The following is a 15,132-nucleotide window of genomic DNA, read 5'->3' as shown; positions in this document are numbered from 1 at the left end:
AGAGAGGTTAAATTTATATAGCAAAGATGTAAAAAATGAATAGTATTTCAATTTTCCTACTGCTGAGTATTAAACTAAAAAAGACACCTGTAGGTGAAAGAGGAGCACGAATAATTAAAAGTCTCTTAGTAAGTCCCAGTAAAGCCTCTTTGGGTGTATTTTCTCAAAATTAAAAAGTTGAATGAGTTTAATGACTGCTTAACTGATCCTTGACTGATTGTTTTTATAAAACAGACGGTTTCTCATTCTCTGCTTTTAGCAGAATTGAAAATATACCTAACTGAATTGTCTGGGGATGATGACCTATGTAAACATGTTTTAGCATCTATGTTATTGAGCTGAGGGGAAGGGAATATAGCCTAAATGGGAATTCACAGAAATAGGAGATGTTATAACAAGACTCCTTCTTTTCCTGTCTAATTACTTATATAAGATTTCTTGGTGCTTTTTTTCTATTGTAATTTAAAAAATAGGAATAGTGTGAACTCCGTCTCATATCTCTCATTCATAGGTATCTGAACCATTCGAGAAGTAAAGTCCCTCGTCGTATTAGAAAATGTCCCAGGGCGCCTGGGTGGCTCGGTTGGGCATCTGACTCTTGATCTCGACTCAGGTCTTGATCTCAGGGTCGTGAGTTCAAGCCCCATGCTGAGTGTGGACCTACTTAAAAAAAGAAAAAGAAAATGTATTTCCAATAAAATTTCACTTTTCATGTTTAAAATTTATCAAAATTCGGTGGCGCCTGGCTGGCTCAGTTGGTAGAGCATGTGACTCTTGATCTCAGGGTTGTAAGTTTGAGCCGCATGTTGGGTAGAGATTACTTTAAAAAAAGAATATTTGTGTTAAATGGGCAACTGTGGGTGATCTGTTTCTTTTATAATATATTTTTATCATTATAAAAGCACTGATTTGTTTTTTAATCTATAGTAAAAGGAAAAGCAGGGAAGAAAGAACTAATATAGACAAAGAGCGTGAAAGCGGAAATCCCAGTTTCCTCAAGGAGGTGACACTGAGCCAAGCAGTAATGATGAATAAATAGACGGTGAAACAGCTGCGTGGCAAAGAAAGTAATTCTGGCCAGGATAGATAAGGGAGGCCAAGGGTTGGATTTGTAGGAATGATAAGATCGGTAAAAGGGATGTACTGGGGAAATGAGTTCCTAGGAGAGCAAGGGGCATGTCTTATTTCTGTTTGTCCCTCAGCTCCTCACAGAGCCTGGCACTAATGCGGCTTTCCGTGAGTGTGCACTGAACTGAACGGAAGGATTGTTTGATTGGAGCTCAAGTTCTGTTTGGTGAGCTGGAGAATTACAGGGAGGCTGCCTGGTGGACCGAGGAAGTGTGGTTTTGATGAAGTAGCAAGGACAAAAAGGTCCGTACTTTGCTGGGCTTCGAGGTGTGGCAGCTCACAAATAGTGCAGAGGTTGTGAGTCGTGCCGGTTACCGCGGGGCATCGAAGAAAGACACAGAACCACGTACAGCCTTGCACTGATTCTTCCTCTCCTGGTTTGGGTTCGGAGGTTAAACCTTTCAAGGCAGTTTTATCTCCTGTTCTCCTCACATCCCTCTGGGTGTTTCCTTACCAAACTTTGTTACTTAGTTATGATGCTGCCATGCTTTGGTGGTGTTTGATTTCCCAAGTTTCTAACGAGAAAGATGCCCACTTAAGGTTCAGATGGAACTGCTCAAACTGTCCCCTCATCCTAAGATATGTAGAACTCTTACTAATTTTCCACGCTTCACGTGTCACAAAAGGACTCTAAGCAGCTGAAATTAAATAATTGTAATTCACTGTGGGTTCTAAAGACATTTCAGAGCAACTGTAAAGAATCTTTAAAGTAATGTGGGGGCGCCTGGGTGGCTCAGTTGGTTAAGCGTCTGCCTTCAGCTCAGGTCATGATCCCAGAGTCCTGGGATCGAGTCCTGCATTGGGCTCCCTGCTAAGCGGGGAGCCTGCTGCTCCCTCTCCCTCTGCCATTCCCCCTGCTTGTGCTATCTCTCTCTCTGTCAAATAAATGAATGGAATCTTTAAAAAAAAGAAATGTGTAAGGAATCATTCTTTATCTTCTTACTAATCCTCACATTCTTTCTAATCTTCACCAGAATCCTAGGTTATTCTCAAAAGCTCTTCCTCCATGATTGGAACCAAGCTTTCGAATAGCCTAGAATCCAGGCACCTTGGGTTGGTTTTCTCTGTCAAAGGCAGAGGTGCTACTTGCCCAAGGAGTAACCCACTTAGGCCATTAAAGCTTCTGTCAGAGGGGGCGCCTGGGTGGCTCAGTCAGTTAAGCGTCTGCCTTCAGCTCATGTCATGATCCCAGGGTCCTGGGATAGAGCCCCGCATCGGGCTCCCTGCTCAGCAGGGAGCCTGCTTCTCCCTCTCCCTCTCTGCCTGCTGCTCTGCCTACTTGTGATCTCTCTCTCTCTCTCTCTGTCAAATAAATAAATAAAATTTAAAAATAATAATAATAAATAAAGCTTCTTTCAGAGAAAGGCCTTATTCCTTTCAACCCTGCTATCCTCCAGTCTCATTTCAACTACATAAGAGAAAAGAAAATACCTTAAACTCTTCTTTTTTAAAAAATCATTTAATATGAAATATTTCCAGCTTATTCCAGGAATTTCTACTCCCCACCCCCGCCCTCCAAGTAATCACATGGACTAGTAAAGTTGCTTACAGTGTGAAGGAGCAGTGTTCTTTATATTAATAGCAACATTTTAAATATAGGTCAAGGTGTTAGGAATGGATTTATTATGCATTTATAAAACTGTCTCTGACAACTCAGAAGCACAGGGAGAGAACGTGGCCTGGGCCCTCATGGGATTTGGATTAAGTGGAACCTCAGAGTCATTGAGGCACCACCAGATGGTCGGAGAGGCAAGTGGGTACAGCGAGGAGCTTGGCCTAGCTGGAGTGGCACATCTTCTCGAGTAATAGTAGACGGGCTTTTGACTCCTGCAGCTGCCTGAGCTTTTACATTGTGGGACCCCTGCTTCACCTCCCTGGGATGGCTGTTCTACACTCACTGCAGTCCATCCTCATTTTTACTCTGGCTATTCATTGTTCTTCCTCTCTGTTCATTTGTTTATTTTCGTGCTTCATTTTACTTTTTATGTTAAGTACATTCTGACCCACAGTGGATGGTGGGACCTGTGAGACCCCCATCAGCAAGCCTCTCATACTGATTCTCACCTGTCCAGCCCTGTGCAATGCGAAGACATTACCCACCTACACTCGTGCTAAAAGCCTGACACCTGAGGCTTACCTGGGGCTCATGGCAAAGTAAACTCTGAAGCTCTCTGTCATTGCCTATTCAGGCTTCGTCATCGCATAAAGATTTCTTTCAAATCTCTTACATTCTGCCTTGACCTGCATGTACCCCATTTTTGTACTGCCAGTTCTTTTTCTAAAATACAGACTTTTTTTTTAAGTTTATTTATTTTTAGTAATCTCTGCACCCAACGTGGGGCTCAAACTCATGACCTTGAGATTAAGAGTTGCTTGCTCTTCCAACTGAACCAGCCAGGCGCTCCCTAAAATACAGACTTAGATTTCTTTCTCTCACTTGTTAAAAAACTTCTTTATCTCCTGTCTTAGAGAAAAAAGGCCCAAAGTCTTTGGCCTGATACATAAAGAACCCTACAGGACATAACTCCTCATTTCTCCCCCATCTCCTGTCACTCTGCCTCACTTCATCCATGGTTAACCAAGCACTGGAGTCACACTGAACTCCTCATTCCCTAAATGTACCAGATGGTCATCAATCAGAGCTTTGTACTTGGTATCCTTGACTTACTTGCATACCTGCCATCGGCCCTAAATCAAATGTCCCTTCTTCTGCAAAGCCTTTCTGGCCCCAGACACCCTCACCACACCTTGTGGTTGTTGTTCTACCATTATCAGTTTGATGTGTGGAGATTGGCTCTCTGAGTTGGCGAATTCCTGGCCCCAGCATTCTGGCTAGCACAAGCGTTAGCTAAATGAGTAAGTGAAGGCACAGGTGCGCTGTGCACTGTAATGCTCTCAATTACGGCAGTCCTGCACATTTTCACACCTGCACCAAGAGTCATTACTTTCTTTAGCAAGCAAGAGCCAGGATGAACATTTTGAATCAAAATCTCTGCTTCTGAGTAAAGAAATTTCTTGTGAATTAGTCTTTAAATGACAAATGAAGCTATCATTTGGTTGGTTCTACCTCAGATCTCTTGAAATATATAGGAAGATGTAAAATGTGCTTCTCTGTTTTAGGCTTCAGCTCTGGTGGCATGGACTATGGCATGGTTGGTGGGAAGGAGGCTGGAACAGAGTCTCGCTTTAAACAGTGGACCTCCATGATGGAGGGACTGCCCTCTGTAGCCACACAGGAAGCCAATATGCACAAAAATGGTAAGAGCAAGCAAAGCCTTACGAGTTGGAGGTGTATGGCCCTCACGGACCTTGATGATGTATCCTGTAAAATTATTTTAAAGCACAAATCTTTAGCTTTTTCTTAATCTCTTCATTTTTCCTCCAAATCCAGTGATTGCCTAAGAGAGGAAGATTGGGGTTATGTATATTTCAAATTATAAGAAACTTAAAATGCTAGTTGTAATTAAGGGGAGCAAAATCGCCCACCTGTAATGGGATTGAGAGCAGTAGCAGTGAACTTGAGTACCCATTAGGATGAAACCCTAATATATTGGCTGAGAGAACAAAATGCATTTTTTTTTGAGGTTTAAGAGATCACAACAAATATATACCATGTTGATTATTCAAACACTTTAGTCTCCAAAAGATAGATGACTAATAGTACATGAGATTTGAACTTTCCACAAAGCTTTCTTGTTTTGTTTTGTTTTTTTAGCTTTCTTGTTCTTAATGCATTATAGTGTCTGCAGGACAACAGCTGAGGGGCATCACAGGCTTTGGTTGTGAATGGTGGGCTCTTCATTTCCATTGTTCTCTGTAAATGCCTCTCTATGTCCCTGTAAAACAGATAAAAGGTTTTAGAACCTTCCTTCAACCTTTGTTTCAATGTTTATATCATTGGACAGTAATTCACCTGGACTCAACTGTAGCCTTGAGATCCAAGTATATACACCTGGGTGTTGGGCTCCTCCTGCCAGTTTCCTGGCAGACCTCAGCCCCATGGGTCTGAAAACTTTCAGGGTCCCTTTATAAACCACTCTTGAATGTGTCTATCCGAGAGACAGTAAAATGGCCACATGGAGCTCTTCCCTGCTCTCCCTAAGATTTCATGCCACAAAATCAAGAATGATTTATTGAAACTATAAAATCTATCTCTAGACTGAATAATTCAAGCCCAGCATTTGTAGCTTTGGGCACTTACCCAGCTTCTTTAGGCTGGTAATTCATCAGGTCTCCTTGTCCCTAAAGACATGATAGGTGCACGATAATAAATACAGAGTGTCATGCGAGAGGATATCTGGAAGTTTAAATATCCACTTGCCTTTTCAGAGCTTATAGATACTGTGTTCCCCATTTCCTTAGCAATCCCCACAGTAATTGAGCGCTTCATTTCCTGCGACTTCCCTGTAATGTGCCCTTGAGTCAGATTTCTGTCAGTAGTTCCAGAAATGCAAATGACTTCTTAGCTGAGCGTGGAGGTGGATTTGATAATACTCCTGCTGGGCCAACCCAAGCAGATTACTTTAATCAATATTTACACAAATATTTTAATACATCATCCTGGAAATAATTTTATCTGTTTAGAAACAGCATCCTAAGGGTAGATCAGGTGACACAATGCAGCATGTAAAATTCATTTGAGAAATAAATAGGGTGGTATTTCCCAGAGGCCCCCAATTTTTATTGAAAGTGAAGATCATTTTTAGTTAGGTTAAGAGAACTTTTAAGTTTTTAATGTTCTTCCTGCCTTGTAGCATCGCAAATGCATAAAAGGGGCACAGACGGAACTGCCGAAATGCTGTCAGGAAGACAGTTACAAAGGATTGGTTGTTCTTCCTGTGTGGGGCCACGGGTCGCAGGACTGCCCAGTTCCCTGTCGATCTTGTGCGGGCAGAGACCGTAGGCGGGAATTCCATCTCATGGCTTTGGAATTCAGAGCGATGGCAGATGCGTTTCTCTCCAGTGGGCTCCCTCTATTTACATTGCTTCTTCCAGCTAACCTGGGTCTGATCAGCACTGAAGAACTTGGGGGGGGGGCACGTCAGTACAAGAGTGTCATGAGAACACTTCCTGTGCACTGCAGATTGTGTAGTGTTTTTCCTATTTCTCATTCTTGAGTCATTGGTATGGAAACTGGGGATAATAGTATGATTCGTTGTTGATGAAAGTTTCATTAATTTCTTAAGACCATGGAATTCTAAGACTGAAAAGAAGATTCAAGGATGAGAACAGTGCTGTGTGCCTCAGTGAGAACCCAAGAGGTTCAGGACGGTGAAGTGGATCGTTCCTACTCATCCTGTTTGTGAATTAGATACTGGCTGTCCAGGGCGACCTCTCGTTCCAGCACCTTTTTTTTAACTGCATAAACGTCAGAATACTGTTTTCTGCCGAGTAAGAGCTTTGACGAGTTCTGTTCATAGGAATCCTTTCTGGGTGTGAATTAATTTCCACTCTCTCTCCTCAGGCGCTATCGTGGCCCCTGGTAAGACTCGAGGAGGGTCACCGTACAACCAGTTTGATATCATCCCGAGTGACACACTGGGTGGCCATACGGGTCCTGCTGGTGATAGCTGGTTACCTGCCAAATCTCCACCAACAAATAAAATCGGAAGTAAATCCAGCAATGCCAGTTGGCCTCCAGGTATTGTCCAGGCAATTTTTTTTTTTTCTGGTGTATCATTTGTTTTTAATTCTTATTTTTGGGTTCTGAACAGATTGCTTTTACCAGTTACTAATGCATTTTGTTTTCTCATTTCGTAACTGTTGTCTGATAAAAGCAAGGCATGTGCTATGCTCTGGGAAAGATAGGAAATTCGCATTATTAATGGGGTCTCTGCTCCATTGAGTTCAGTCAGGAAGATAAGGTGTGGACACAGATCACCTGCAAGGCAGGTAACTGTGATAAATACTGCAGAGCATAGACGAGCTGCAGGAAGTCAGAGGAATGGAATTTGGAGATCAAGGAAGGTGATGTGGGAGCCGGACTTAGCACTCGTCCATGCACAGGATGCCTTGTAACATGGGATCTTCTGAAATGGCCATTTAATTGGCCTGTTTATTCATGAAGCAAGTATTTATTGTCAGGTTCCAGGTATGCAGTGGTGGTGTAATGAGACTGTTCACTTTTTTCTCTTTTTATTTTGATGTAAGTAATCTATTTTCATTGTAGAAAAATTTTAGGTTTAGTTAAGCAAAAATTAAAAATCGGTATATGTCTTTCTAAAACCTCTTCCTATACAGGTATATTTGCAATATGAATATGTTTAATTTCCTTCCATTAAAGCAGGTTCATATAATGCATATTGTTTGTGTATAATATTGTATTGCTCTCCATCATGATTAGGAAAACAAAAGCTTGTTAATCCTATCACATGGCTTTAAATACAATTTAAATTAACCAATAAAAAAAAGTTGTAAACACACGTATTCTAGGCTTTCTCATTGATAAGCCAGCTTATTCCTGCTCTTTGTCCCTGGGTGTTCCACATAATAGTGGTCACTTGTATTGTGTTTCCTTTCATGCATCTGAGCCAATTTCCAGTGAAATAAATGGGAGAAGTCACTCATCTCCAACCCTGGTTTTCTCCCAGTTCTTGTTGTGGATGCCTGGACAGTTCTCATGGGCACCAGGTTACCTACCCCTGCCCTCGCTGCCCTCAGGCCCGATCTTCCCTGGGAGCAGGAAGAGCCGCGACCAGGACCAGACGCCAGACAGCTCTGGCTCAGAGCCACAGAGAAACCAAGTCAACGTGCTTGGTAACACAGAGGTGCTGGCGTAGTGCCTGCTCGGGCTGAGTTGTGGTGTTCAATTTTATGATAAAAGTCTGAGATGAAATAGATTCAGTGTTCTACTTTTCACAGATCTATGCCTTGTATCAAAAACTAACTTGAGGGGCGCCTGGCTGGCTCAGTCAGAAGAACGTTGCAACTCTTGATTTCGGGGTTGTGAGTTTGAGCCCCACATTGGGTGTAGAGATTACTTAAAAATAAAACTTAAAAAAAAAAAAAAACTAACTTGATTTTTATCATTCTTTGAACAACCTCCTACCTCTAATATTTGTTCTCCTTGTTTCAGAATTCCAACCAGGAGTGCCATGGAAAGGTATCCAAAACATTGACCCTGAGTCTGACCCCTATGTCACCCCAGGAAGTGTGCTGGGGGGTACAGCCACATCTCCCATTGTAGATACTGACCACCAACTTCTGCGGGATAACACCACAGGTAAATGAGTGAGGCATCCTTTGTGTTTATTCAATACCCAGCATTTTTGTATCTGTCAGTTTGTGGCTTCATTTGTACCTGCTAATAATCTAATAATTTAACCAGAAAACATACAAGTATGTAGCTTTTCAGGGGTTTTTTGGATACTTTTTTAGTATATTTTACTCTTCCATCAAAGGCTAAATACAGTACTTAAGGTTTCACTGGTTATACTGATGTCTGTCTGCAGTATTTTCATCTTGTTCTTCCTCTGTCTCCCAAAGGGTCTAATTCTTCCCTCAACACCTCGCTGCCTTCACCTGGTGCCTGGCCCTACAGTGCCTCTGACAACTCCTTTACCAACGTTCATAGCACTTCAGGTACCGTCTGACCTATTTGTTTCCCTTTGGCTAGCACTTTTCCATCAGGTTCCCTTTTATAAAGGAAATGGGCGTTTATTTCTTAAGGAGGACTTCAACAGAAGTTGAATGGCTAGGTCAGCCTAAATGGAGGCACACCTCTTCCGCTGGCCATGTTCTCAAGGAGCTTCCAGTGGCACAGACAGGGTGAGACATACAGCTTTAGGACAGGGCAGATGGTGACATAATTGCAGGGAGCCTTGTGGGTATTGAGAGGGCAGAGGTTAAATCTTTGTGCCACAAGTGCTTTTCTTGAACCAGTCTGCCGAAGGAATCATGGGCCATGGGAAGAACCAGGGAAGTCCAGGTTGTTATTCCTAAGGTAGCCAATTATGGCTTCCTTTTCTACAAACAAATCCTTCCACTTATAGACAAAGGCTGCAGGCAGATGGCCAAGGGGAAAAAAAGAGGCCCTTAATTAATTCTACCAATAACATTTGTTGAATTCCTTATGCGTATGTGTGGTGGTTTTTTGTTTTTTTTTTTTAGACAATAGGGAATAAAGCTTAATGGATATAATAGAGCCTTTGAAGTCACTCACTCCACACACTGCCTCATAGATTGGTAGAGAGATTATTTGTAATTGGCACCTTGGTCTTGCAAAAGTTAGACCTCAAGCCATTAAAGTCATTAAGGCTTCTGTTCTGTGTCCAAGCAAAAGCAAATGGAACAAATCCTCAGCTACTCTTTAAGACACTGTAGGTTAACTGCCTTACAAATTGTCTTCTTTTTCTTTTCACGTCTGTGTCATATAGACAGGGTCACAATAACCTGTCATTTATTGAATGCTCCTGGAGACCAGGCAGCATGCTAAGCCTTCAGCATGAATTCTTACCTTACTTTCACCAAAGTCTGGGAGCAGGTCCTGGCCTTCTCTCCATTTTGAAGATGAAGAAACTCAGACTCAGAGAGCTGATATAATTTGCCTCAGGTCTGAGCGAGTGTGTAAAGGCACCAACTCCATAATCCATGTTTCTAACCACCACCCTACATTATACTTTTGTGGGACTTCGTCCTTTACATGTAAAAACTTATTTTTCAACCCAGCTCTTTCATTCCAGTAACTGCCCACGTCTTCAGTTGAACTGTTTTATCTTTTTGTCTATAGTTGGACATTCACCTGATAGATTACCCAAGGATCACCTCAGAGGTGTCTAAACTGAATGTATACTTTTCTGCAGCCCCCCCCATTGTGTTTCCTAAGTCTTTCCATTCAGTAAATGTCTTAGCTATCTCCCAGGGGGTGCATTCTGCAGCCACATCTCCCATCCATTTCTTCTGCTCCATTCTACTTACTGTCACCCAGGATGAGAGCCAAGTTTAAACACTACATGCTCAATCTAGTAGCATCCTCATCGGCCCCCAGCCTACCTTTCTGGCCTTCTCTACCTCTGCCCCTGTGAAATATTGTTCAGCCAGAACTGGGGGAAAACATATTTGGTACAGATAGAGTTCAAATTGGACATTAGTCTATATTTTCCTCTGTCTCTGAGCCCATCCATTTATGTAAATCCTTCCAGACCTGTCTTTGCAAAGCCTTTAGTGATGGCCGAGCAGTGTCTTCTCTGTGTATTGAACATATGTGATGATGCCTGGGGTTACCAATTCTCTTATTCATCTGTTCTGTCTTCCCATGTGAACTTGAAGTTCTTGAGAATGTTTGTATTACCCACAGCATTGATTTAGTGCCTTAAAGCGTAGTAAGCCCTTAGCAAATATTTTTTGATTGTTCTTTAAAAATCTGTTTGAGGGGCGCCTGGGTGGCTCAGTCGGTTAAGCGTCTGCCTTCGGCTCAGGTCATGATCCCAGGGTCCTGGGATCGAGCCCCGCATCAGGCTCCCTGCTCTGCGGGAAGCCTGCTTCTCCCTCTCCCACTCCCCCTACTTGTGTTCCCTCTCTCGCTGTGTCTCTCTCTGTCAAATAAATAAATAAAATCTTAAAAAAAAATAAAATAAAAAAAATAAAAATCTGTTTGAATGTTGGGGTGCCTGGCTGGCTCAGTCAGTAGAACATGAGACTTGATCTCAGGATTGTAAGTTCCAGCCCCATGTTGGGTGTAGAGATTACTTTAAAAACGCTTTTAAAAAAATGTTTGTCTGAATGTTGATAGCTAATAATCTGGATCAAGAAAAGTATAAATTTCTAGTGTACTTTCCATTCAGTCAATGAGTATTTATAGAATAGTTTTACTAGGGTTCACATTCTACTATGTCTGTAAGACTAATGATTTTAGGAATACTTCCCTTGAATTAATCTTCCCTTTCATGTTCTGTTTGGCTAAGAAAGTAGTAGAGAATTAGTTATCATATTAAATCTTTAGTTTATGTGTTGTCAATTCAGAGTAATAGTCATTGAAATTTTTACATTTAATAAGCTCAGAGGGCAATGTTACTTTGTACTGCTACTCTCAAAATGTGTACTTAACTGTTTTTAGAATATTGTGTGTATACACAAAATTTGTGTATGTTGACAAAAGTGCCCTATCTAACCTTATCCCTTCTTTAACATTCTCTTCTTTACAGCAAAGTTCCCTGATTACAAATCAACATGGTCCCCAGATCCCATAGGACACAACCCCACTCATCTCTCCAACAAGATGTGGAAAAACCATATTTCCTCGAGGAACACTACAGCGCTGCCCCGCCCACCTCCCGGTCTGACCAACCCCAAACCGTCCCCCTGGAGCAGCACAGCACCCCGATCAGTCAGGGGGTGGGGGGCCCAGGACTCACGGCTTGCCTCGGGTGAGCAGGGCCCGCCAAAGGAGCACCGTTGTTCTAGCTCACGTCAATACCAAAAGACACGAAATCTTCGCAGAGAGGCAGTGTGGTAGAGGAAAGAGTGGGAAGCTCTTGAGCGGAAAGCTGTGGTCCGTCTAGGGCAGAGAAAATCCAAGAACTCGCAAGGGACTGACGGAGTAAAAATGGTGACCAGCAGGGGGAGGACATTAGGAGGAGGATGTCTTAGCAGTGAGATGAGAGGGCACAGGGTTCAAGGTCTAGGAGAAGAGAGCTGGCCATTAAGTGACGGGATGAAGGGGGCCAGAGGGAGGCAGAAAAGAGAAGACAGCTGATAACGGGAGAGGAGAAACACGTGGGCTATGTGAAGCTGTTTCTCACTCGTGGCTTTCCGAATTTCTTTATTGCTCTTCCTGATTGTTTTTCTGGTTGCTGCAGCCTCTACCTGGAGTGATGGTGGTTCAGTTCGTCCCAGTTACTGGCTGGTTCTTCACAATCTCACTCCACAGGTAATCATGCTTCCTTGTGATTTTTGAGACAGGACTTCATTGTGTTAAGAGAGGGAAACTCAGGTGTGGAATGTTGGCAGATAAGATTAATTTCCTGCTCGCTACAGAGAGGCCCAGTGTGCAGGGGTGGGTCTCTCCACCCAAAGGCTCGAAGTTTACTCCTGAATGGGGAGTGTTGGCCCAACAAGGCTTAAGGCTCAGTATCAGCCATTTGTAATGCTTCAGAAATAATTAACCATCTATCTCGGCAGTAGGAGGAATCTGTCAGTTTCCTAGCTTAAATGCCACACGGGTGCTTTCAATTTTCCATCTGTTATTCTCTTCTTTGTAGATGGCATTACTAATTTGCTGTCTTCAGAACATGCCCTCTGGGCTGTTTTTACAGTGATGGGTTTCATTTGCCGCAAGCCACTCGTTTGCTTGATAACTGACATACTTGCAGCAGTACGATGTCGATGTCGAACACTCAAATGAGATTAAATGAACCCACTGAAACTGAGCCCATGACCTTTATTTGGACTAGACAGCACAGCCTTTACAACACCTTGTTAAAAGGAGTCAATTATGCTTCCCTCCGTTTGACACATAAAATGAATTGTCTAGCATTTAATTCATAAATGGATTCATGCACACTTTAGTAAGCCAGCATTTTCTAGAGTGTTCTCATGGGATATTAATAGGTCTCTGGCCTAATAGGTTTGGAATATATACTTGATTAAACGAAGAAACAAGGTTTCTTCACTATGAGACTTCTTAGACCCTTTAATATACTAACATGTATTATGATCCTCTGTGAGGAAATACAGCTTCTCCTAAATTTACTTGCCCAGTGAATCTGTTTGTGGGGAGTGTACCCAGGGCTTGCATTTCAGGGTACATGTGGAGAAAGGCGATTTCATAAATAGAGTTAACATGAGAAAGAGTCTGGGTTGGCTCTTAATCTCCATATCAACTCAGCCAAAAGCCCCAGGTGGTTTTTTTAGCTAATAATTGACTGAAGTATGACGATTTCATATGGCTATACTCAAAACTATATATGCCTCATTAGAATATTTTTTTAAAGATTTTATTTATTTGAGAGCGAGCACAAATGTGGGGGGGGGGAGTGCAGAGGGAGAGGGAGAAGCAGATGCCCCACTGAGAGCCTAACACAGAGCTTGATCCCAGGACCCCGAGATCATGACCTGAGCTGAAGGCAGACGCTTAACTGACTGAGCCATCCAGGCGCCCCAGAATATGACAACATTCTAAAAGTTGTCCCTCAGTGTGGTGGATATATGGTTAGGATGAGAGAGACAGTAATGGATACGCTGTTTTGAAAGGAGCCTGGGGAACCTAACCAGCTGTTCACTTCTGTTTTATCCTACAAAAAATAGTACAGGGGCGCCTGGGTGGCTCAGTCGTTTAGCATCTGCCTTCGGCTCAGGTCATGATCCCGGGGTCCTGGGATCGAGCCCCACATCGGGCTCCCTGCTTGGTGGGAAGCCTGCTTCTCCCTCTCCCCCTCCCCCTGCTTGTGTTCCCTCTCTTGCTGTGTCTCTCTCTGTCAAATAAATAAATAAAATCTTAAAAAAAAAGAAAATAGTGAGTACATGTGTATATATGTGTAAAATGAATCAAGGGGTTGGCTGTGTTTGTATTAAAAAGAATTGTTTAATTTTAAAGCTCAAAACTACCTAATAGACGAATCTCGATCATAGCTTAGAAGAAGGTTTTAGGGCAAATCTTTGGAACTTGGATAAATTTGCTTTCATTGCCTAAAATTTGTTTAGAGGGCATCTGTGCTGGAAGGTCACTTGTGGTGTACTCTAGGCCACACTCATATAGTTGCTTGTCATTTTCTGTAAAGAAATCTGGTGAATCTGCTGGTTTCCATGGTGAAACCACACAGTGTTTGCAAGGCTGCCACCAGTAACAGTTTCTGAAGGCTGTTCCGAAAGTAATCTGTTTCCCTTCCAAAGAAATGAACCCAGTGTTGGACTCAGCAGCCTATCTCAACCTAGTTAAGATCGCGATACAAATAAATTGATCAGAGTGAATAAGTAGATTTGTCCACCCAAGTCCTGGGTGAGAGAAACTATCTCGAATCACTGGACACGAGCGCCTGGATAACATGAGGGCGAGGACAGCAGAGTTCACAGAGAAGTAGGCAGAGAGTCTCACCCTGGGGTGGCCAGCGTGGGAGTCAGAGGACACCAGCTGGGTCCGCGAGCTAGGTCAGCCAGCAAGATCGTGAACCATCAGGTGTGGCTAGCAGTGCTGTCTTGTGTGTATCTTCCTCTTCCGCCCCCTGTGAGCTCATTAACTGGGGGAGTAGAGAATACTGCATTAGTAATGATGCCAAGAACTTGGCATGTTCTCTTAAGTTCTTATTCACGTGCCGTCTTATTTGTGCTTTCTGAAGTCTCTGACAAATCAACACACGTTCACTTGTTTACCTCTTAAGGAAAAGAGACTGCAGGTTGAATTGTATGATTTGTTTTGAGCTGTGTTTTTACAGACTTTTTTATTTCCAGTATGGGCACATTAGATCCCCAGCCCAGTGCTTTGAATATCTTAAAATTTACCTTTAAGGCCTCTGTTCAGTGCACTCTTTCCTGCTTTGAGTTCCTCCTTCCTTTCTCCAAGACGAGTTTAATGCTGATACCGTTATTTACAAATCAGAAGTCCTTTTCCTTCTCCGACATAGAAAGGCCACTTTCGTTTCCTTCACACCCCACCTCCAGGTTTTAATCTCATGAATGTCATTACCCCTCAGATTGATGGGTCAACGTTGAGAACCATCTGCATGCAGCATGGCCCACTGCTGACATTCCATCTGAACCTAACCCAGGGCACCGCCCTGATCCGATACAGCACCAAACAGGAGGCGGCCAAGGCCCAAACCGCACTGCACATGTGAGTACCCATCCTATGCTCACTGAGACAAACACGCATGAAGATGCACACGTGAGTAGTCTGCCACCTGCTTGATTAGACAGATGCACAAGAACATGCACAAAAACAGCATCATGGCAGTAAGCAATTGCTTGGTACTGAGGGGACTGATCTTTTCTACCTACCTAAGGGTGGATTGTCTATCGCATAGGCCACTCATCAGAATTTCAAAACCAAAGAATTTATGAAGTCGTGAAGCA

At 42.9% G+C, this 15,132-nt stretch overlaps 1 protein-coding gene across 2 annotated transcripts in view; it reads left to right on the top strand.

Annotated features, from left to right (window-relative positions):
• Positions 1-15,132, top strand: part of TNRC6B (trinucleotide repeat containing adaptor 6B) — a 244,520-nt gene that overhangs the window by 227,963 nt on the left and 1,425 nt on the right. For both annotated transcript variants that reach the window (XM_034987461.1, XM_034987462.1), the window contains 7 exons: positions 4,249-4,386; positions 6,593-6,769; positions 8,204-8,350; positions 8,614-8,709; positions 11,271-11,492; positions 11,925-11,995; positions 14,754-14,893. In XM_034987461.1, the coding sequence (XP_034843352.1) occupies positions 4,249-4,386; positions 6,593-6,769; positions 8,204-8,350; positions 8,614-8,709; positions 11,271-11,492; positions 11,925-11,995; positions 14,754-14,893 (991 nt within the window). The remainder of the gene's footprint in view (positions 1-4,248; positions 4,387-6,592; positions 6,770-8,203; positions 8,351-8,613; positions 8,710-11,270; positions 11,493-11,924; positions 11,996-14,753; positions 14,894-15,132) is intronic.

The sequence above is a fragment of the Mirounga leonina genome, unplaced genomic scaffold (genome assembly GCF_011800145.1).
Source record: "Mirounga leonina isolate KUSES-001 unplaced genomic scaffold, KU_Mleo_1.0 Mir_418, whole genome shotgun sequence".
Lineage (NCBI taxonomy): Eukaryota > Metazoa > Chordata > Mammalia > Carnivora > Phocidae > Mirounga > Mirounga leonina.
This window is presented reverse-complemented; position numbering and strand designations above follow the sequence as displayed.